At 54.6% G+C, this 19164-nt stretch overlaps 7 protein-coding genes across 7 annotated transcripts; 4 read left to right on the top strand and 3 right to left on the bottom strand.

Annotated features, from left to right (window-relative positions):
• The first annotated feature begins 102 nt into the window (after nt 1-102).
• BDY24DRAFT_391162 (major facilitator superfamily domain-containing protein) lies at nt 103-2949 on the top strand. Its single transcript, XM_076640771.1, has 15 exons — nt 103-534; nt 641-677; nt 773-844; nt 930-957; nt 1029-1050; nt 1132-1331; nt 1434-1448; nt 1513-1525; nt 1596-1824; nt 1890-1911; nt 1981-2076; nt 2185-2346; nt 2425-2487; nt 2567-2646; nt 2727-2949. Exons 1-15 carry the CDS (start codon nt 257-259, stop codon nt 2886-2888), a joined length of 1479 nt encoding a protein of 492 aa, XP_076495982.1. The 5' UTR covers nt 103-256; the 3' UTR covers nt 2889-2949.
• Nucleotides 2950-3887: 938 nt separating this feature from the next.
• BDY24DRAFT_78756 (uncharacterized protein) lies at nt 3888-4508 on the bottom strand. The gene has a single exon (XM_076645142.1). It carries the CDS (start codon nt 4340-4342, stop codon nt 3950-3952), a length of 393 nt encoding a protein of 130 aa, XP_076495981.1. The 5' UTR covers nt 4343-4508; the 3' UTR covers nt 3888-3949.
• A 1745-nt stretch (nt 4509-6253) lies between these two features.
• On the top strand, nt 6254-7518 carry BDY24DRAFT_341195 (P-loop containing nucleoside triphosphate hydrolase protein; the record flags this gene model as incomplete). Its single annotated transcript, XM_076637434.1, has 8 exons — nt 6254-6305; nt 6384-6427; nt 6502-6588; nt 6659-6683; nt 6782-6922; nt 6999-7080; nt 7152-7234; nt 7310-7518. Coding segments are annotated over 8 exons (723 nt in total), but the record flags the coding sequence as incomplete, so codon positions are not given.
• Nucleotides 7519-8611: 1093 nt separating this feature from the next.
• BDY24DRAFT_78627 (putative amino acid transporter) lies at nt 8612-12534 on the top strand. Its single transcript, XM_076645141.1, has 22 exons — nt 8612-8935; nt 9037-9090; nt 9171-9258; nt 9370-9412; nt 9500-9561; nt 9706-9752; nt 9864-9923; nt 10005-10094; nt 10181-10308; nt 10399-10513; nt 10590-10613; nt 10711-10772; nt 10853-10870; nt 10932-11003; nt 11074-11139; nt 11204-11267; nt 11341-11495; nt 11570-11632; nt 11706-11816; nt 11886-11975; nt 12060-12151; nt 12243-12534. The coding sequence occupies exons 1-22, from the start codon at nt 8794-8796 to the stop codon at nt 12352-12354; spliced, it is 1758 nt and encodes a 585-aa protein (XP_076495979.1). The 5' UTR covers nt 8612-8793; the 3' UTR covers nt 12355-12534.
• A 52-nt stretch (nt 12535-12586) lies between these two features.
• BDY24DRAFT_391142 (uncharacterized protein) lies at nt 12587-14963 on the bottom strand. Its single transcript, XM_076640770.1, has 9 exons — nt 14817-14963; nt 14509-14729; nt 14236-14371; nt 13974-14124; nt 13846-13908; nt 13688-13774; nt 13251-13619; nt 12972-13154; nt 12587-12890 (listed from the first exon to the last, which is right to left on the bottom strand). The coding sequence occupies exons 1-9, from the start codon at nt 14936-14938 to the stop codon at nt 12699-12701; spliced, it is 1524 nt and encodes a 507-aa protein (XP_076495978.1). The 5' UTR covers nt 14939-14963; the 3' UTR covers nt 12587-12698.
• A 502-nt stretch (nt 14964-15465) lies between these two features.
• On the bottom strand, nt 15466-16787 carry BDY24DRAFT_415771 (uncharacterized protein; the record flags this gene model as incomplete). The annotated part of the gene is made up of 4 exons (XM_076643497.1): nt 15466-15481; nt 15602-15648; nt 15970-16617; nt 16707-16787. The coding sequence occupies 4 exons, from the start codon at nt 16785-16787 to the stop codon at nt 15466-15468; spliced, it is 792 nt and encodes a 263-aa protein (XP_076495977.1).
• Nucleotides 16788-17336: 549 nt separating this feature from the next.
• On the top strand, nt 17337-18869 carry BDY24DRAFT_391136 (uncharacterized protein). The gene is made up of 2 exons (XM_076640769.1): nt 17337-18388; nt 18486-18869. The coding sequence occupies exon 1, from the start codon at nt 17442-17444 to the stop codon at nt 18375-18377; it is 936 nt and encodes a 311-aa protein (XP_076495976.1). The 5' UTR covers nt 17337-17441; the 3' UTR covers nt 18378-18388; nt 18486-18869.
• The last annotated feature ends 295 nt before the right edge of the window (nt 18870-19164 follow it).

Below are 19164 nucleotides of genomic sequence, written 5' to 3'. Positions count from 1 at the left end.
GGACGGAGACCCCCTCTTCTGCTTTTCCGTTTATGACTCGACTAGGGCGTTTTTCTCGCCTCCTGAGGATCTCGAGCTGATTCCTGCGAGAAAATGAGATGGCCTGGAAGAATTTGTCGTATGAACCTATAGAAAGATCCCACAGATAAGCCGGCTCCGAACCTCGCGACCCGGTCCCCTTTCGAAGCTCCCCCCCTTCCTTTCCTCTTTCTGGCCTTCGTTTCCCTCTGACCCTCACCTCCCACCCTCTCAAAACATGGTCGAATCTACCCATCGAACACCTTCGACTCACTCGGATATCGAACTCTCCCCTCTTCCTCGCTCAACAACGCCAGCACAGTCGCTCAAGGAAGAAGGAGAGTTGAGCTCGACGTTGGGACGAGAGCCTTCCTCCCTCCCTCCCTCCCTTTACTCTCGACCTTCCTCCCCTTTTGATCAGCCTTCGACGAGAGTAGCAGTCGCTCTTCCTCCTACCGATGGGGGTAGAGCAGCTTATACTTTCCTTCTGGGCGCCTTTTTGATTGAGGCGCTAGTGTGAGTTTGGTTTGGAGGCTCGTCGAGCTTGTCCTCTTTGCTTCTTTTGATCCCCAGCAGCTCGAAGCCTGTAGCTGACCCTTCGTTCATCTTGTTCCTTTCTCAGATGGGGCTTCCCATTCTCGTTCTCAAACTTCCAGGCCGTAGGTATCAGGTTCTCGAGGTCTCTTCCCAAAGAGCGAAAAGCCGCGCGGAGGCTGAAGCTGAACGAGCGACACCTTCCTTTCCGCTTTTCCAGTACTACTTGGCTCCCGATGGACCTTATCCCAAAGATCAAGGACTCATTACTCTCACTGGAACTCTTTCTTCGGTGTGCTGCTGCCTTCCTCTCGAGAAGCCTCTTCGTGATCTCGTGCTGAACGACGTCCCTCTCCCTCTTTCTTTTCCTCGCTCAGGGAGTGACTTACATGTCTGCACTCGCTAGTAAGCAGCACAAAGTTTCCTGGTTCTGTTCTCGCCGGATATCTGACTTCAACTTGCCCTTGGACGATCAGTCTTCCCCGTCCTCGAACGAAAGTGAGCGTCGTCGAGCGACGCATCGGTATCCGTCCCTTTGCTCTCCCCCCCCCCCTGACTCCCCTTCGGCGGTTCGAACAGACCTCGATGGCGTCGCCCCTGCCTCTACATTGGATTCGTCACTCTCATCGCTGGGCTGACCGGATCAGGTTTCGCAAAATCACCAGCGATCCTCGTCCTCACCCAAGGGCTTCTGTTCTCCCTCGGTGGATCGATCCTCTATGCGCCAGTGATTTCCTACATGCACGAGTGGTGGGTGAGAAGAACTGGATTTGCCTACGGTCAGTCTCAAGTTCTGGTTCAACGAGGGCAGAACTTTGCGTTCGACTCTGCTCGACGACGAAGCCCAACCAAACTGACTTCCGGGTTTTTCGTTCTCGCAGGGGTGATCACTGCAGGTGAGCTTCTCACAGAAAATCTCTCTTTTCTACGTACACTGACTCGCCTTATTGACTCTCGCAGGCACCTCGATCTCGTTCGTCCCAAAGCGGAAGAAGTCAAGTCGCGTCGTCCAAACTGACCTCTCTCTCTTTCTCCTTTCAAAGCGGAATCGTCTTCCCCTTCATCATCGAGGCTCTCCTTCGTCGATTCGGCTCTGGTCCAACTCTATGGGGTCTTGGACTCGTCCTCTTCGTCCTCATTGGATCTCTCCTCCCCTACATCAAAGGTCGTCTCCCCGATCCTCCCAGGACCCAAGAGGCTCGACGCGAAGCTCCTCCTCAGGCATTCGATTACTCCTTCTTTACGAGAAGGAAGTTCTGGATCCTTTGGCTGGTGAGTTCCCCTTCGTTCGTCGTGCAGAGCTGGATTGAACTGATTCGTTTGCGTCGTCCGAACAGGCGAATTTGTTTCAAGCTCTCGGTAAGAGCTCCTCTTCTTTCTTTTTCTCTTCTTTCCGTCGAAGCTGATGCAGTGGGTGGCATTTCTCAGGCTACTTCCTCCCGACGCTGTTCATCAGTTTGTATGCAGCAAAGGTGGATGAAGGAAACGCGTCGTTGGGGTCGATCTCTCTCGCTACCATCAACGGTACGTCAACGCGATTAGGCTTTCAAGTACGCTTCCCAAAGATAAGACGAGCCTTTTAACTTTCTTGCGAGTTTGTTTTTTTCTTTTTTCGCTGACCTCTCCTCCCAGCGACCGCAATCATCTCTCGAGTCTCCTTCGGATCCCTCTCGGACAACCCTAAATTCACCCTTCCCTTGATCATTCTTTCTTGCGTCGGATCTGGAGTATCGGTCCTCTTGATTTGGGGTCTCGGAGCATCAACGACTCCCGGGTTGATTGGGTTCTCGGCAGGTTCGTTCCTTCGTCTTCGACGCGTTCATCGCAACGGGTTTGCTGATCACGTCCTCACTTTGCTTTCTTCTTCAACAGCGTTCGGAGTCTTCTCTGGAGGATTCTCGAGCTTGTGGGCTGCTATGATTCGTGAAGTTGGAGGTGCGTCTTCGTCGTGTCCCACTTCGAAGTTCGAACCGAGACGAGTTCTTCGATCTGACCGCTCTCGAAACTTCTCCAGTGCAATCTCCCGCTCAAGCAGCGACTCTCTACGGAATTTTCTCCTTTGGAAGAGGGCTCGGAAGCGTTCTGGGAGCTCCTGTGAGTCTAGTTTCTATCGATCAAGCTCGACGCGTCGGTCAAGTTCAGCCCTGACGAGACGTCGTCTTCCGTCTCTCCAGATCTCGACAGTTTTACTCAACTCGTCTCCTCTGCCCATCAACTACGGAATGGGAGAGTACGGGAAGCTCATCGTCTTCACCGGAACCTCCTTGGTCGTCGCAGGGATGATCGGAGGCTCAGCAGGAGGTTGGAAGTTGAAGAGCTCAGCGAGGAGGGACTGAAGTTTTCAAACGGATGCGGAAAATCCTTTGTCAGGGTTTATTCGATGCTTCTTTGAAGCTAGAGCGAAATTTTCAACGCAAACTGAGGTCGGAAATATGTAAAAACAAAGGCCCTAGACTAGTCAGCGAGCTCACTCCTTCCTTCTCCTTCCCCTCCCACCCTCCACCAATGCTGCTCGCTCAAACCTCGAGCAGGGCTCTCAGACGACCCTTACACCCCCTCTCCTCTTCCCGGTCCCTCTCCTCCTCTTTTATCACCTCCTTCCCTCGAGCTCGACCTTTTACAGCCTCGGAGGGGACTCGTAGGACTCTAGGATCGCTCGTTGGGTTCAAAGGTCGACCTCCTCATCGAGACCCTCACCACCTCCTCTCCTCCCTTCCTTCCTCCTCCTCCTCCTCGGCTACGAAACCTCGAACATGGAGTCGACTCTTGCCCTCGACGTGGGCTTCCAAGTTCCTTTCGACTCCTTCCTCTCGGACGATCAAGAAGGAAGAAACGGCCGCCAACTCTCCTCCTCCTCCTCCAGCTCCTCCTCCTCCTTCTGAGTCCTCCTCCTCTCCTACGCCACCTCCTTCGACCCCTTCTTCTTCTTCCTCTACACCACCTCCACCTCCAGAAGAAGACCCTACCTCCCGAGCTTTCCCTCCTCCTCCTCCTCCCGGACCTCAACCTGAACTCCCTTCCGAGGAGACGCTCGCTGTCCTCCAAGCGACCGTCTTCGAGTCCCTTCACGTCGGTCGAGCCCTTCACGGGAAGAACCTCTCGGCTCCAAGAGGAGATCTCACTCCTCCCGAACCCATCGTTGGAATCTACTGTCCCCTCGAAGGAGGTTCCTACGTCCTCGATTCAGCCATGGAGGAGATCGCGGCCAGGCTCGGAGGAGATCTCGTTGAGCTCGATGCGATTGAACTCGCCGCTGAAGGGTTGGGAAGTTTAGGACCAGGTTAGTCCCTTCAGAATAGTCTAGCTTCTCAGTTTGGTAAAGGAGAAGCTATCTGGGTATCTGGTTTGGTTTCTTTCCTGGGAATCGAAGCTCACCTTCCCTTCTCCTTCTCCTTCCCTAGCCACCTCCGCCATCCCCCTCTCGCCGAACCCACTCAAGATCGGTCGAACGACGAACTCGAAACCTTACGCGGGTGGGCTCAACACGACCGCCTACTCTGCTGCTGTAGAGGAAGAGGTCGACGAGGACGAAGACGTCGACGAGGACGAAGAGGACTATTTCGACGACGACGAAGACTTCCACCCCCGTCCTTCTCCCCCTGCCGTCGAAGACCATACCCTCTCCTCGTCGGAAGCTACGAGAAGCAACGACTGGAAGGCAGGAGCCACCGATGTCGCGGAGGCAACTACCAAGGAGGATCAGTCGTCGTCGTCGCCCAAGCCGGAGGAGAAGAAGGAAGCCGTCGAGAAGGACGACGACCTGGAGGAGGAGGAAGTCAACGACCATCATCCGTTGAGTGTGTTCGCGACGTTGGAGGATCACAAGAAACAGACCATCAGTCGATCAGCACCCGTCGTATCGTCCAAGGAAATCCTCTCTCGACTCTTCAACGAGATCGTCAACGCCGAACGAGTCGCACCTCAATCTCCCTCCGTCGAAGTCGCGTCGTCTTCTTCGGATGAAACTCCTCTCCTTTTCTCATCAGCACCTCCTTCTTCCACTCCCACTTCCCCCAGCAGCGTCCTTCCTTCCTCTACCCTCTCACCTTCGACAACTCCTCCCTCCACGTCCGACGCAACCTCCCCGAAACCTCGAATCATCTACATCAAGAACGCGATCGACATGGCAGGAACGCTCGCCACCTCGAATTCCGGATCTCGTCCCAGCTGGTTCTCGGAGCTCCTCGCAGCCGTTCACGCTCGTCGGGAAGCCGTCGGACCCACTACCATCGTTCTCGGACTCTCTCCCTCCGTCCTTCACACCGCGTCTTCCACCTCTCCCGAACCCCCTTCGACCTTCCTCGCCCTCATGAACAGGATCGGGGGAGCCAAGCCGGATACTTCCCCAATTCGAGAGTCCGTTCTATGGGCAGCATCGTCCGAGACGCGTTCCGTCGATGCGAAGACGAGAGCTCTCACGCAGAGGATCCAGACGATGATGGAAGGGAAATGGGGAAGCTTGCTTCCCTCGTTCGAAGGATCTCAGTCCCAAGGCTCGTCGTCGTCGGACAAGCCTCGCTCCATCACCGACATCCTCGGTCGGTTCTCCCCCCCTCCCTCAGGCGGCTTCATCGGTCTGCCCATCCCTCTCTCCTCCCTCCTCTCGCCCCCTGGACGTGGAGGAAAGGACGAGTCCTCGTCTTCGGAGACCAAGAAGACCATCTGGAAGGTCGTCGGAGTCCTGCCTCGCGTTCGAGAGCTCGAGAGAGAGAAGTCGACGAGGAACGGGACGAGGAGGAGGATCAACGAACTTCTCTTCAGGATCGGTGCGAAGACCTCCCACGCCGTCCTCGAGGGAAACAGTCGAGCGACCCTCTCCAAGGCTACCGTTCTTCGCCAGAGGATCCAGATCGCCCTCGAGGATCTGAGGGAGGATTACGAGACGCCCGAGCAGCCCAACAAGAAGAAGGAGGACGAAGCGTCCTACGTCAAGAGCGTCACGTCGATGCAGGCGATAGTCGAAACGCTCAAGGAGGAGCCCAAGGACGAGGTCGTCGCCACCTTCGAGAAGATGATCGCAGTCATGCCTCTGGGTCGAGAGTTCCCGTCGATCGAGCACACCTCGCTCTTCTTCGGTCGACTCGAAACCACCATCTTCTCGTGGGAGGACGTCGTCGACCTCTCTGGTCTCGCTGCAGGTCTCGCTCAACCTCAGGTCGTCGTTCCCAGCTCTCCAGCCCCTCCCTCGACTTCAACGGACGACCCCTCCCCTCCAGTCGTCGACACTCCTCCCCCTTCTTCTCCCTCTCCTCCCCTCACCACACCCTCCAACTCAACAGGATCTCTCTCCAAGGACTCGAAGCCTCGTTACGGCTGGGATCGTCTCTCTCAAGCCTTCGAGACCCGTCGACTGGCGGATCGATCGACCAAGAGGTGGTTGAAGGAGCTGTCGGACAAGGACGTCGATGCTGCGAAGGCCTCTGCTGCTTCCACGGCCAAGACTGCGAAGACGCCTTCGACTCCCGACGATGGGAAGCCGGATGCCGTCGTCGAGGCCGTCAAGAAGGATCCGAAGCTCACGAAACACGAGCAGAAGATCATTGGGACCATCGTCGATCCGAAGTTGATCAGGGATTCGTTCTCGGACGTTCATCTGCCTGATAAGACCGTCGACGCGATCAGGTTCGTTTCCTTTCCTCTTCCTCTTCTTTCCTCCCCCTCGACGCGTCGGCTGACGTCCAACCCTTCTTTTCCGTTCAACAGGAGTGTCGTGTCTCTTCCTTTGCTCTTCCCTGAGGCGTTCTCCACTGGAAGTGAGTCCATGTTCTCGTCTCGGTCGAGCTTCGAACCTCTCGTTGCTGATCAAGTTTTTGCTTACTTCCCTCGCCTAGTCCTCAAGAACCACTCGACCTCCGGTGCTCTTCTCTTTGGACCTGTGAGTCCTGCGATCTCGACTTCTCCCGACCTTGTCGAATAACCACTTAACTCGTTATCTTTCGCTTCTTCTAGCCTGGAACCGGAAAGACGCTGCTCGTCCGAGCTTTGGCGAAGGAGAGCGGAGCTAGGATGATGTCGATTCAACCTTCGGACGTCATGGTTCGTTCCCATTCGCCCCTTCCTTTCTCTATCTCATACTAACTGCCCGTTCTTTCCTCTCGTCTTCCAGGACATGTACTTCGGAGAAGCCGAGAGTACGTCTCGTCGCCTTCTCGACTCCAGCTTCGAAACCCTCGACGCGTCCGATCCTGACTCCCTCCCTTCCCTCGTTTCTGATCTCCACTCCATCCAGAGCTCGTCAAGGCCGTCTTCAAGATCGCTCGTCGACTCGCACCTTGCATCATTTTCGTCGATGAGATCGACGCTCTCTTCCAGGCTCGGACAGGAGGAGGAGGAACGGGAGGGGACAGCGCGAGAAGGCAGATGCTCACTGGTTCGTGCCCTTCCTTCCGGCCTCCATCTTTTCTACGTTCTGATTTTTTGTCGTGCTTGACGTTTTGATTACCCAGAGTTCATGCAGGAGATGGATGGGCTTAACTCGTCTGCCGAGAACCGAGAGAAGGGATTGATTTTGATCGGAGCGACGAATCGGTTCGTCCTTTCCCTCTTCCCCTCCCCGCTCGCCACATGACTGACGTCCTCCTTACCCTTCCTTGTAACAGACCTCAAGATCTCGACGAGGCAGTTCTTCGTCGTCTTCCTCGACGGCTTCTCATCGATCTTCCTGGAGTGCCGGAGAGAGAAGGTGAGTCGATCTGCTTCTCCTCCTCAAATCCTTTCGATGATCTGACCCGGTCTTTTGTTCTTCGAATTCAATCAGCTATCCTCCGAATTCTGCTTCGAACGGAGAATTTGGGTCCCGATGTCGATCTCAAGCAGCTGGCGAAGGACACGCCTTCGTACTCTGGAAGCGACCTGAAACGTGAGTTGATCTTCGAGCTCTCTTGTCGGAGAGCGTTCAGATTTTCTGACTCTTGCACTCTCGACCCCTCTAGATCTCTGTGTCGTTGCCGCTCAGGAGGCCGTTAAAGAACTCTACACCGTCCCTTGGGCCAAGAAGTCGACGCCAACTCCAGCACCATCTCCTCCCGCTCCCTCTCCCTCTTCTTCTACCGTCGCCTCTTCCGAACCCTCTCCAAAGCCAGAAGAGATTGTCACGCCAACGGAACCTACGGAGGAATCGAAATCCACTCCAGAAGTCGAACCTACACCAACCGTCGTCCCCGACGCGTCTCCCTCTCCCTCCTCTCCTCCTTCTCCACCTACCGCTTCGGTCGAACCTTCCTCGGAATCAGCATCGGAGGAACCAGTAGCCGACCCTCCAACTCCTCAACCAGCTCCCTCAGCGGATACAACCCTACTTCCTCTCTCGGAAGCACCCACCGACCTCACCATCGTCCCAGAATCCATCGCTCCCGCTCCCTCGCCTGGATCTCCACCGAAGGACGCCTCGACGCCGATCGTCCCCAAGATCAAGGTCAGGATCTTAACCAAAGCTCACTTCAAGATCGCTCTCGCCAACAGCTCCTCGTCAGGATCGGAGGAGGTTGGGGCGCTGCCTGAGCTGAGAAAGGTGAGCGTTTGTTTCGATTCGAGCTTCCCGTCTCTTCCCACCTCTTCTTCCTTTCGCTGATGCTCTCCCTCTTCTTTACTTTCTCTCCCTCTCTCTCTCAGTGGAACGAACAGTTTGGAGATGCCGGTACCAAGAAGAACAAGAAGAGCGGTTTCGGGAAGGGCTTCGGATTCGGAGAGGCGAAGAAGGAGCCAGGGAAGGAAGTCGTCGTAAAATAGACATGAGCCTGATATCAACGGAGGGAGAGGACGCAAGTGGGAGATTCTCCACTAGTTTGACTGCCAGCATACAGGAGTGACGATATGAGGAACAGGAGGAGGAGGAGGGGAGAGGTGAGCAGGCGAGCTTGTTCAACGAGAGGAGAAGGACCAAAAAGGAACGCAGAAATTGGAAAGACGAGGAGCGGGGCGAAGCGGGAGGTGTGTCCTTCCTTTGGCGATCTTTCAACTGATCTCCTTCTTGGTTTTTATACACCCTTCAGCTTTCCATCGTTTATCTTCGTACTCGGAAGCAGGTTTTCCCATCCGAGCTTCGGCTCCCTCGTTTTTGTTTGCCTTGCCGCCTCGCGCTCGTAATCTAATCTTGCCGAGGCGCACGGCACGGCGCGTCGACGGACTCTATTTTCCCCACCTGCGCACCCCCCAGCACCCCCCGCTGTTCGTCCCAACGAAGTTTTGGTCCTTCTTTCCGCTTTTTTGGACTCTCCCTCTGCTTTGACCTCAAACCACGACATGTCTTCCCGTTCCTCCTTTGTTGCTACAGACGATATCCCTTTGAAGGAGAAGCACCAGGTCCCGATGGACTCTGCGTCGGACGACGATCCAGAGAAGAAGGGACACTCGCAGGACGTCGTTGTGACGGAAGGACACGACTGTGAGCTCTCTTTCTTTCCCTCCCTCTCTCCCTTCCCTCCTTCCTGTTGAGCTCGGACACTTTTCTTATCTGACCCCCTTCGGGCTTCCTCTTCCTTCTAGTGGATCAACCTCAGGAGGAGACCGTCAAGAGGAACTTGAAGCAGAGGCATCTGGGTGAGCAGGCGTTTGAGCTCTTTTGTTTCGAGTCTCGAAGGACGAGGAAGCTGACCTTTTTTGAGTGACTCGACTCCTAGCTATGATTGCCCTCGGAGGAACGATCGGTACAGGTCTCTTCGTCGGTTCTGGATCAGCTCTTGCTACTGGAGGACCTGTTGGATGCCTGTACGTACCTTTTTTCGAGAAGACGTCGAGGAGGGGAGGAAGAAGTCGAACCAATCAAGCTCAAACTAACCGCCGTTCTGCCCTCCCTTCCTCTTTTCCTTCGCCTATCAGCCTCGGATACATGATCATGGGTCTCGCTGTTTACGCTATGATGGTGAGTTTGAAATTTCTGCTTCGAAGGATAGGAGCAAAGGTCGAACTCGAAGCTGAACCCTTTTCTCCGACTCGGTCCGACTTTCAGGTTGCGCTGGGAGAGATGGGAACCATGTACCCTGATGCTCAGGGATTCGTTGGATACACTACGTGCGTACTTCGCTCGTTCTCGAAGCATGGGTTGATCGGGCTCAGGTCTTTCCGTAGGGAGGGGAAGGAACGAGTCGACTCGACATCGCAACCAAAGCTCACCTGTCTTCCCTCTCGCTCGTCCCTCCTTTCCCGCAATTAAAGTCGTTTCGTCGACCCTTCAATTGGATTCGCCCTTGGATACAACTACTGTGCGTTTCGGTTGATCTTCTCTCGGTCCTTCGGGGCCTGATCGCTTGTGAAGGAGAACGAGCCTGACGCGTCTTCTTCCCGTCCTCCTTCCTTCGTTTCTTTTCTCTCAGGGTACTCCTACGCTGTTACTATCCCAACTGAGCTCGTTGCTTGTGCTCTCGTCATCCAATGTGAGCCTTCCCTCTCCTACTTGTTCAAGAGCACGAGCTCACGCTGACGAACTCCTCCTCCTTTCCTTTTTCCGAATCCAGACTGGAACGCGACGATCAACCAAGCTGCTTGGATCACTCCTCTCTTCGTCGCCATCGTGATCATCAACTTCCTGGGTGTGCAGGTTTACGGTAAGTCTCTCGAAAGGCCAAGAAGTCAAACTCGGACGGCGAAGAATCGAAACGCTGATGGTTGAGCGTCTCGTTCTTCTTCGCAGGTGAGATGGAGTTCTGGTTCTCTGCTATCAAGATCATCGCCATCGTCGGACTCATCATCGTCGGAATCGTCATCGACTGTGGAGGAGGACCCAACTCGACCGGATACCATGGATTCACCTACTGGAAGGTCAGCCCTTCATCGTTCTGAGCTTTCCGTCCGAGCGAAGCCTCGAGCGAGCTGACCCGTTTCCTTTGCCCTCTTTTCGCCCCGAAACAGAACCCCGGACCCTTCAACCAGTTCGAAGCTGACGACGGGACTGTCATCAGCGGAACATGGGGACAGTTCGTCGCCTTCTGGTCCGTCTTTGTCCAGGCCGCTTTCTCGTTTATTGGTAAGTTGCGATCGCGGTCTCTCCTTCTGTTGTGCCAGCTCTGACCTCTTCTTTTCCGCCTCTCTTCTTCATCCAGGTACTGAGATTCTCGGAGTCACTGGTGAGCTCCTTTCTTCGAGTTTCACGGTCGAGCGAGCGAGCTCGAAACATCGAAGCTGATCTCTTCCCGCTCTGCCGTTGTCGTTCGTTTCCTACAGTCGGAGAGGCCAAGAACCCCAGGGTTGCCTTCCCTCGAGCCATCAAGAGGACTTTCTGGAGGGTGAGTGCTCTTTCGCTTCAAAACAAAGCTCGTTCGACGAGACGGAAGCTGACCCGACGCGTCTTTCTCACTCTCTCCAGATCTTGATCTTCTACGTTGTGAGTAGGACCATCTCGCGACTTCCAGCTGCAGACCCGATGCTGATCCATCCTCTTTCAGCTTTCCATCTTCGTCGTTGGTCTGATCGTCCCTTCCAACTCGCCGCGTCTCCTCAACAACTCTGGAAGCGATGTGAGTAATCGCGTCGGCTCTCGCTCCCGTCTCGCCATCTTCCTTTGCTGAAACCTTCCTCGTCTACCAGGCTTCCGCTTCTCCCTTCGTCATCGCCATCGAGGAGGCTGGAATCAAGGCTCTTCCTTCTATCATCGTGAGTGGAATCAGAATCGCCTTGCGCTCGTTCGCTTCGACTGACTCCCCCTTCTCTCCCTCAGAACGCCGTCCTCATCGTCGCTGCTTGGTCTGCCGGAAACAGTGATCTCTACGCTGCCTCCAGGAGTAAGCTACTCTTCTCCATTCTCGCGTCGAAGCTCATCGTTTACTGACCGCGCTCGTCTTCCCTTCGTCTCAGCTCTCTACGCTCTCGCCATCGATGGAAAGGCTCCCAAGATCTTCCGATACTGCAACAAGGCGGGACTTCCCGTCTACTGTATCGGAATTACTGCTCTCTGGGGATTCATCGCCTACGCCGCTGCTGGAAACAACACCGCCGCCGTCTTCGACTGGGTGAGTCGACTGAGGACGCGTCGACGCTTCCTTCCGCATCCTCGAACTAACACCTCTCCTTCCTTCCTTCTCAGCTCTACAACACCTCAAGTATCACTGGTCTCATCACTTGGGTCTGCATTCTTGGATCCTACCTCGTAAGTTGAACTAGCTCTCTCCTCGACACGCTCTCTTCCTCGAGAGCTGACTCCTTCCTCTTTCTCTTTCTAGCGATTCTACTACGGAATGAAGAAGCAAGGTCTTTCTCGTGACAACCTCCCTTACAAGGCTCCCTTCCAGCCCTACGCTTCGTGGATCGGGTTCTTCTTCTTCATGCTCGTCGTGAGTCTTCTTCGAGTTTCACTTCCTTGCCTCGTTTGCCTTCGCTGACCGTTTCTTTCTCTTCCTCAGATCCTCATGAACGGATTCCCCATCTTCATCGGAGACTCCTTCACCGGAGAGGGTCTTGTTGCCACGTACATCTGCCTTCCCATCTTCTTCGTGCGTATCTCATTCGATCCCCAAGATCTGAAGAAACATCGAATCGAGACGCGATCTGACCTGTCTCTCTCCTTCCTTCTTCAGTGCTGCTGGCTCCCTTACAAGCTCTTCGGAGGAAACGGACCTCGATCGGGTCCTTGGGGAATCTTCCGAATCACCACCTGGGTGGCTCTCGAGTGAGTGCTTCGTCTCGTGCTCCTTCTGATCGACGCGTCTTCCTCTCCTCCGACTGACCCACTCGCCTCTGTTTCCTTCTTCCTCTTCCAGGGACATCGACTTCGTCACCGGAACTCGAGAGTTCGAGGAGATGGATCTTCGGGAAGCCGAGCAGGCGAAGCCTCAGTCCTTCCTCGCTCGAGTCCTCGGTATTCTTTTCTAGTCTTCTCTCTCTCCTTTCTCCCCTCTCCATTTTGCGTCCGCTTTCGCACCTCCTCTTAGACCTGGTTCCCTTGTAGACGGCTAGACGGTTCCTTGTTATTCTCACTTACTATTACTCTACTTGCATCGCACTTCTCTTAACGCCCTCATCAATACAATGCTCGCTCTCTTTCATTCTCACCCTCGACGCGTCTCTCCCTCTCTCTCTCTCTCTCTTTCCCTCCTTTTAAGAATCGACGGCGCTGAAAGGGTTCATAAAGATTCGTGACGTGTATTTACTCGAAGGAAACAGATGTGTACGCTAAAGATGCTCGTCGACTCGCCCTCTCCTCCTTCTTCTCTTCCTCACTTCTGAACGGTGTACCCAGGGGGACCTCCCGCTTCCTGTCCCTTCGACGGAATCTCATCCGAGAAAGGGTTCAAGCTTCCTCTCCTTCCTTGTCTTGCTCGTTCCTCGATAGCAGCGGTCTCGTCGGTGATGGGAGCCTCGGCGAAGACGGGAGGGAGGTCGGCCATGGGAGACATCACTCGAGGGGGCTGGAAGGAGAGAAGAGAGGGAAGAGGAGCAACGTCAGTCGTAGATATGAAAGGGCGCAAGGACGTCTGGAGAGAACTCACGAGATCGGGAGACCCTTGGTCTTTGATGCTGGGAAGAGACGAAGTTCGACCGAGAGGAGAGGTGGTGTAGGGAGTTGATTGAGTTGAGGTGGGAAGAGGTGAGGTTTGGGAGTTGGTTCGAGGTCGGAGCTGTCCAGAGATGGGTCCAGGTCCTTCGGGTCCAGAGGTGAGAGGGATCCCAGTCTAGCTCGAGTGAGAAAATGAGGCGAAGGAAGTCAGCGACAAAGGAGACAGATCCTCGTCGAGTCGCGTCGAAGAAGCAGATGAATCGTGACTCACCTCAGCAACGGTAGGATCTCCTCCCTTCTCGACACCTCGGTTCACATACTCTTCCCCACTCGAAGTTCTGCTCAGCTCTGGGATTTCCGTAGGGCTGAAGTTCAACGCTCCCACGGCCTCGACAGGAGGAGGGCTGCTAGCTGTAGAAGCCGAGGCAGATGATCCACCGCTCGAGTGGTGACTGGCGAGGTGGATCCTCTGAGCAGCGTGTTGACGAGCGACATCGGAGGGTAGAGAATCGGATCGGGTGAGGGACGAAGTGACGATTCCTCCGGCGGTCGCGTCTCGATGAACGGAGGAAAGTTCCGTCTGGTGAGATTCGGAGAAGGAGGGAGTGGGAGCTGATCCTGGTTCGGGCCAGGAGTTGACCTGCGAGAGAGAGAAGGGATGCGTGTCAGGTGAGAACGGTGTGAAGGGGAAGAGATGGGAGGACGAACGGTGATGAACTTTCCGGGCTCGAAGGTTTCGAGAGCGATTTGAGCGGAAGATCGAACGTGAGATGCATAGTCCTTGTCCCACTCTCCCTGCAAAACGAAAGAGAAACGGAATCAGCTTCAGATCTCGAAGGAGAGGAAGCGAGAGGAAGCAAACGAACAGATTCCAGCGTCGGGATGAGAAGAGACGACGCGTGTGAGAGGAGAAGGAGCTTGCTCGAGTACTGAGTTCGGAAGGACAAGGAAGTCAGCTCAACATCGAAGAGCGATTAAAGCGACGAGGAATTACCTCAGTGTAAGCCTGCCATGTCTGCTGGTTCGACTTGATGACCGCTTCTCGCCTTCGAAGAGGGAGGGAGTCTGTGAGCTTCGTCAAATCTCGATTGAGGGTTCCGATGAGATCCTGGTCGGGTTTCTTCTTAGCTGAAGCTTCCTTGAATCTGAAGGAAAGAGGAACGAGCTTCGAGTCAGCTAGCTATCTTGCGGTCGATGCAGAGAAAGTGAAAAGGAAAGGGAAAGGGAAAGAGGAGGAAGAGAGAGAGAGGACGAACTGATTGTGCTTCACCTCGATGGCGATCTGTAGATCCCTGAGCTCCTTCAAAGGCTGTCTCGCACGATCCAACTCCTTTGCCAGGTCTCCCGATAGCTGAGCGGCTGAGAAGGAGAGGTAGGAAAGTCGATCGGTAGCTGTGAGGGTGTCGGAGAAGAAGAAGAAAGAAGAAGGGTTTTTGGATCAGCGCTCGCTTTAGATCCGAGCTAAGGAACAAGGGTTGGTCGGGAGAAAGAGAGGCAAGAAGGGAGGAAGAATTTCTTGACCAACTCACCATCGACCAGATCGTTTTCTTCCAGCGTCTTCGACCACTCGTAAATCTCTTTGCTAGCGAGAGATCCGTCCCTAGAAGCGGCGAGGAGGTCGAGACAGAGCGTCTTCTCCGAGGTGATGGCGAGTTGAAGGGCTCGAGTACTGATGGGAGTCGAACCTCCGATGTGATGCTGATGGAAGGATCGAAGTTGATTCTGGATAGAGTCGAGAGCTGGGTGTTGGCTGGTGAGAAAAAAGAAAGGGAAAGGCGGAAGGGAAAGGAAACGAATGAGCTTCGAAAGTTGGCCAAGGTGGAGGAGGGGGACGAACGGGATGGAAGTCGAGACGTTGCTGGCGACCTGGCTGGCTTTCGAGGACAGACTCGAGTACAGAGAGGACATCTTGTTGGCGAGAGAAGGAGGAGTAGGGGTTTCTGGCTGAGAGGATGACATGCTGAAGGAGGGGGTGGGTGGGTGGGTGTTGGGAGGGAAGAAGGAGAAGGGGGCTGCCTCGCCCTCTCTGTCAGGCCGTCAGGTTCAACAATTCGCAGTCTCTCTTTGTTTGTTTACCTTTCGTCATGGCGGAGTTGAGTTTCAACAACCTTCCTCTTGCCCCTGCTTTTTCTTTCCTCTGTTCTCCTCCTGCAAAAAAGAAGTGACTCGTTTGACCTCACTCTTCTAGAGAGCTCGGTTCGAACAGTATTCGCCTCATCGTTTCAAACGCTCTTCGCTCCCCCTGTCTTTGTTCGTCTTGTTTTTTCCTTTCTCTTGACGTTGCGTTCGAGCGTGAAATGGATCCTTGATTAATACCAAGGACGACTACTACATAGATGAAGCAGAGGCGACGCAGAAATTCCCCTCGAGACAGAAAACGTGCAGACCTACCGACGACCTTCGCTCTTCTTCCTGCTGTGCCTCTTCCTCCTTCTCCTACGACCCGACCGCTCTACGATTCTCTGTTGAGATGACGAAGATCCCTACTAGAGGATATGTAGCCTGAAGACGAAGGAGAAAAGGCGAGAAGGTAAAGGCCGAATGAGGTTAGCAAAGAGAGCGAACGCGTCGAGCCTTCGGTCGTTGGTTCAGAGAAAAGGAAGAGATCGATCCGAGACTCACTCTCGACGCTCTAGGTAGTCCATGATGTTCGAGACTTCAATACCGATCTGGAAAGAGGATCCGTGCGACGTCGAGTGAACTTCCGAGGAAGAGACGCGACGAGGGGGGTCGGACGACGAGAGCGATGGAGCTGGGGGATTGAAGGCTTGCAAGAAGAATCGACGCCTTCGCGAACGACGAGAATTTTCTGGCTCCGGATCTTCGAAGAGCGACGACGCAAAACGGGGGTGAGGCTTGCAAAATCATAAAAGTGTAAGGCTAACTACTGCTACAAAGCGAATGCGTACGACTCTCAGTCAAGACAAGACGACGTGACACCTCGCTCTCCTCCCTTTCCCTCTTCCCACCGCAACAACCTCGTCCACTACCTTTTTCACGTCTTCCGAAGCAACCAATACTACCACCTCCATCTCAGGCCCATCCATCCACCCTTCTCCCTCCTTCAACAGAGCCGTCGTCGCGTCCCTCAAGCAACGACCCTTTCCGTCCCCTTCCGTCAACACAATCTCTCTCAGATCCAACGTCAACACCACCTCTTCCCACTCCTGCTCGACCTCGTCCGTCTCCTTCCCTCCCTCCAAAGCAGCTATCACATCCACCGCCATCTCGAGCGGAATATCGCAGATCCTCGACGTCCGAATCATCTCTTCCGGCTCTCGAATCGTCTGCCGGACCTCCAGAACGAGGAGGGAGCCAGAGGGGTTGGGGTGGTCATTGAAGAAGGAGACGGAGGTGAGGTTGTGGCGGTGATGGATGGAGGGAAGGATGCGCGAGTTGATGAGAGAAAGGAGGTCGAGGTCGTCGTCTTCCGTGGTGGTTGAGAGTTTGATGGACATGACGTTGATTTTGAGGGAGGAGGAGGAGTGAAGGCGTTGGTTTGGTAGGCTCCAGGTTGAGAGAGGGAAGATGGCGTCGAAGTCTTCGGTTGGGGAGGTTTGGAAGTCGATGAAGAGGTTCTTGAGGCGATGGACACCGAGGTGAGGGCGAAGACGAGAGAAGGGAAGGATGGAGGAGGGCTGTTGAAAAGAACGTCGAAGGTGAGTCAGCTCGATCTAACATGAGATACTTCTTCTCGATGCAGCAGTCGAGGTTGTGAGATTCTCACGAGAATGAAGAAGGAGTAGAGGCGCGTGAGAGTCTTGATCTCGACGTCTTTGTAGAGCAAAGGTCCGGCGAGCTCGAGCATGCCGAACGAAACGAGACAGAGGTTTCTGAGAGTTTGCTCCTCCGCTTCCTGACATACTCCCAGAAGAACCTCCCAGGGAAGGTGAAGACGAAGGGAGGAGGATCGAAGGCGTCGCTGGGAGGAAGACGGGAGGGAGAGGTCAACTCGGATGCTCCCTGAAGGATCCGCGAGTCGAGCTGCCCACGGACGAGATGAGCTCACCGAAGCCATTCAGCTGGAACGAAAACTCCTTGAGCGAGATTGAAGGGATAACGATATCGTAGAAGGGCTGCTAGAAAGAAACTAAGGGGAGGGGAGGGCAAGACGGAGGGGGACGATCAGCTTCGAGCTCTCTCCTACCGAACAAAGAAACCTTTTCGAACAAACTTTGAAGGAGAGGAAGACTTCAACCCAGAAAGATGGCGAAGTTAGCCCTGGTTGTGTGTGGAACGTTTCTTGGAAAAGAGGTCGATGCGGTGAGAGGAGAACGAGAAGGAAACGGACGAGCTCGTAGTCTCGAAACCCTCCCCAGAATGGGCGTTCTCAGACTAACGAGCTCGACGTTTCGTCCTTCCTTCTTTTCAGTTGACCTCAAGCCACGACCACCCCTCCTGATCTACTCTACGAAACTTCGATCTCTCAGTTCTCGGATCTCTTCCTTCTTCCTCGTCCATCATGTCCAATCCCACCTCCTCCAAACGGCCTCGAGGAAGCTCCCCCTCCCTCCCCTCCTCCCCCCCGACCTTCAGCGACTTCTTCAACGATCCTGAAGCCGACCTCCTCCTCCTCACTCCTACCTACTCCTCCCTCGACGAACAACCTAAACCCACCGTCTTCGCTATCCGTCGACTCTTCCTCCAAGCTATGTCACCCATCTTCGACGACGCTCTTCGAATGGCTCATCCATCGTCGCAGGAAGGAGGAGGAGGAGGAGGGAGGGAGACGGCTTCCTTCGACGGACAGGCTGCTCCAGGGAAGCTCGAGTTGATGCGGCTAGACGAGGAAGGAAGCACTCTGGAGAACGCTCTCCGTCTCTCTCATCGAGAACTTGGCACAGAGGCGAAGGAGGAGGTCCTCACCCTAGGATGGAAGAGCCAAATCACCATGAGATCGTTGCTCTCCCTCGTCCTGATCCTCTTCGCTCGCAAATACGAAACCCCGCTTCTCGTCGAACTCGCCGCCGACAGCCTCAACGACCACCTCCTTGGACTCTGCTACATCAACGCTCTCGGAATCGCCATCGTCGCAAAACATCCTCCTCTCGCTCGTCGAGCCTTCGCCGCTTGGGACGCCGCGTTCAAGAACGAGGTCGAGGATGCCTTGGTCAGGGACGCTGTCGACCCTAGCGAGTGGTTGCAAGATTCTCTCCAGACGATGGTCGGTGGAGGAGTTGAGCAGGTTGCTATAGGATACACGCAATATGTCCCAGGGAAGGTCTTTGTTGGTTGGAGGCCGGAGAGGGTGTCGGACATGAAGGAAGAGCTTTTGGAGGCGATTCCGTTCAAGACGCTGCTCGCTCTCCTTCAAGTCGAGACGGAGGTTCTGCACACCATTGGAGCGACGTGGACAAGGGAGGGTTGTGATTTCATTCGTGATCATGTCACGAAATGATCGTATCCTTCGTGAGTCTTTGTTTATCTGTTCTTTCCCTTGACGTTCGAGACGCGACGCTCATGTCTTTCCTCACCTCTTCCTTCTTCTGATTTCTTTTTGAGTCAGTCCACCTCCCGAACCAATCAACCTCTTACCCTAAACCACCCTTTCCCATCATCTATCAACCTCTCAACCACGCTCAATCAATCCATCCTCCTCCATTCACTTCCTCTCTCTCCTCGACGCGTCCCTCCTTCGTCTCCAGTCCAACCCAACCTCATCGTCTCTTCCCACACCACCTTCCACCCTCCATCAACTTCACTCTCTCCATATCCCTCCTACACGTCAAGAAGGATCCCTCCGTCCCTTGTCGCCTGCAACGAACGCGTCTCTCGAGGAGGGACGAAGGTCAAGCTCGCTCCGAAGGTTCTATGTTAGCTTGAGTAGATTAGCTCTTAGCTCTTACCTTTTTTCACGATCTTTTGGAGGGCGGCAAGGCCTGAGGCAGAAAGTGATTAATATAAGAGAACGAAGACTGCTCCAAGCTCGGGCGGGCGACGGTGCGACGCACCTGTTCTTCCCTTTCCCTTCCCTACGCTTTGAGAAGAGGTGCTTGAGCTGGAACCAAGATGGTTGCGCACATCTTTTTTTTAAGCGTATAGAATCGATCTGGAGCTCGTTGGTTCCGAATAAAGAAAAGAGAGGTCAGGGCGGGACGCGACGACCGGCGGATTAGTACGAGTTCGGCCTCAATCTCCCTTCTGTTGTTTTCGGCGACACTTCTCTTGAAGGGAAACCAGATAAC

This window comes from Mrakia frigida (genome assembly GCF_051309035.1).
Source record: "Mrakia frigida strain ATCC 22029 unplaced genomic scaffold BDY24scaffold_18, whole genome shotgun sequence".
NCBI classification, from domain to species: Eukaryota; Fungi; Basidiomycota; class Tremellomycetes; order Cystofilobasidiales; family Mrakiaceae; genus Mrakia; species Mrakia frigida.
Note: the sequence above shows the minus strand (reverse complement) of the source record. Positions and strands in the feature narration are given on the sequence as shown.

Bases quoted from the DNA above. Each gene is read 5' to 3' on its own strand.
- BDY24DRAFT_78756 (XM_076645142.1), bottom strand. From the start codon at position 4,342: ATGATGGTCGTTGACTTCCTCCTCCTCCAGGTCGTCGTCCTTCTCGAC.
- BDY24DRAFT_391162 (XM_076640771.1), top strand. From the start codon at position 257: ATGGTCGAATCTACCCATCGAACACCTTCGACTCACTCGGATATCGAA. The intron at 1,825-1,889 runs GTGAGTTCCCCT...TCGTCCGAACAG, and splicing joins AGTTCTGGATCCTTTGGCTG to GCGAATTTGTTTCAAGCTCT. The intron at 2,488-2,566 runs GTGCGTCTTCGT...AAACTTCTCCAG, and splicing joins TATGATTCGTGAAGTTGGAG to TGCAATCTCCCGCTCAAGCA.
- BDY24DRAFT_391136 (XM_076640769.1), top strand. From the start codon at position 17,442: ATGTCCAATCCCACCTCCTCCAAACGGCCTCGAGGAAGCTCCCCCTCC.
- BDY24DRAFT_78627 (XM_076645141.1), top strand. From the start codon at position 8,794: ATGTCTTCCCGTTCCTCCTTTGTTGCTACAGACGATATCCCTTTGAAG. The intron at 8,936-9,036 runs GTGAGCTCTCTT...TCTTCCTTCTAG, and splicing joins TGTGACGGAAGGACACGACT to TGGATCAACCTCAGGAGGAG. The intron at 11,268-11,340 runs GTAAGCTACTCT...CCTTCGTCTCAG, and splicing joins TCTCTACGCTGCCTCCAGGA to CTCTCTACGCTCTCGCCATC.
- BDY24DRAFT_391142 (XM_076640770.1), bottom strand. From the start codon at position 14,938: ATGTCATCCTCTCAGCCAGAAACCCCTACTCCTCCTTCTCTCGCCAAC. The intron at 14,372-14,508 runs GTGAGTTGGTCA...ACACCCTCACAG, and splicing joins AGAAAACGATCTGGTCGATG to CTACCGATCGACTTTCCTAC. The intron at 13,620-13,687 runs GTTCGTCCTCCC...TCTCTCTCGCAG, and splicing joins AGCCCGGAAAGTTCATCACC to GTCAACTCCTGGCCCGAACC.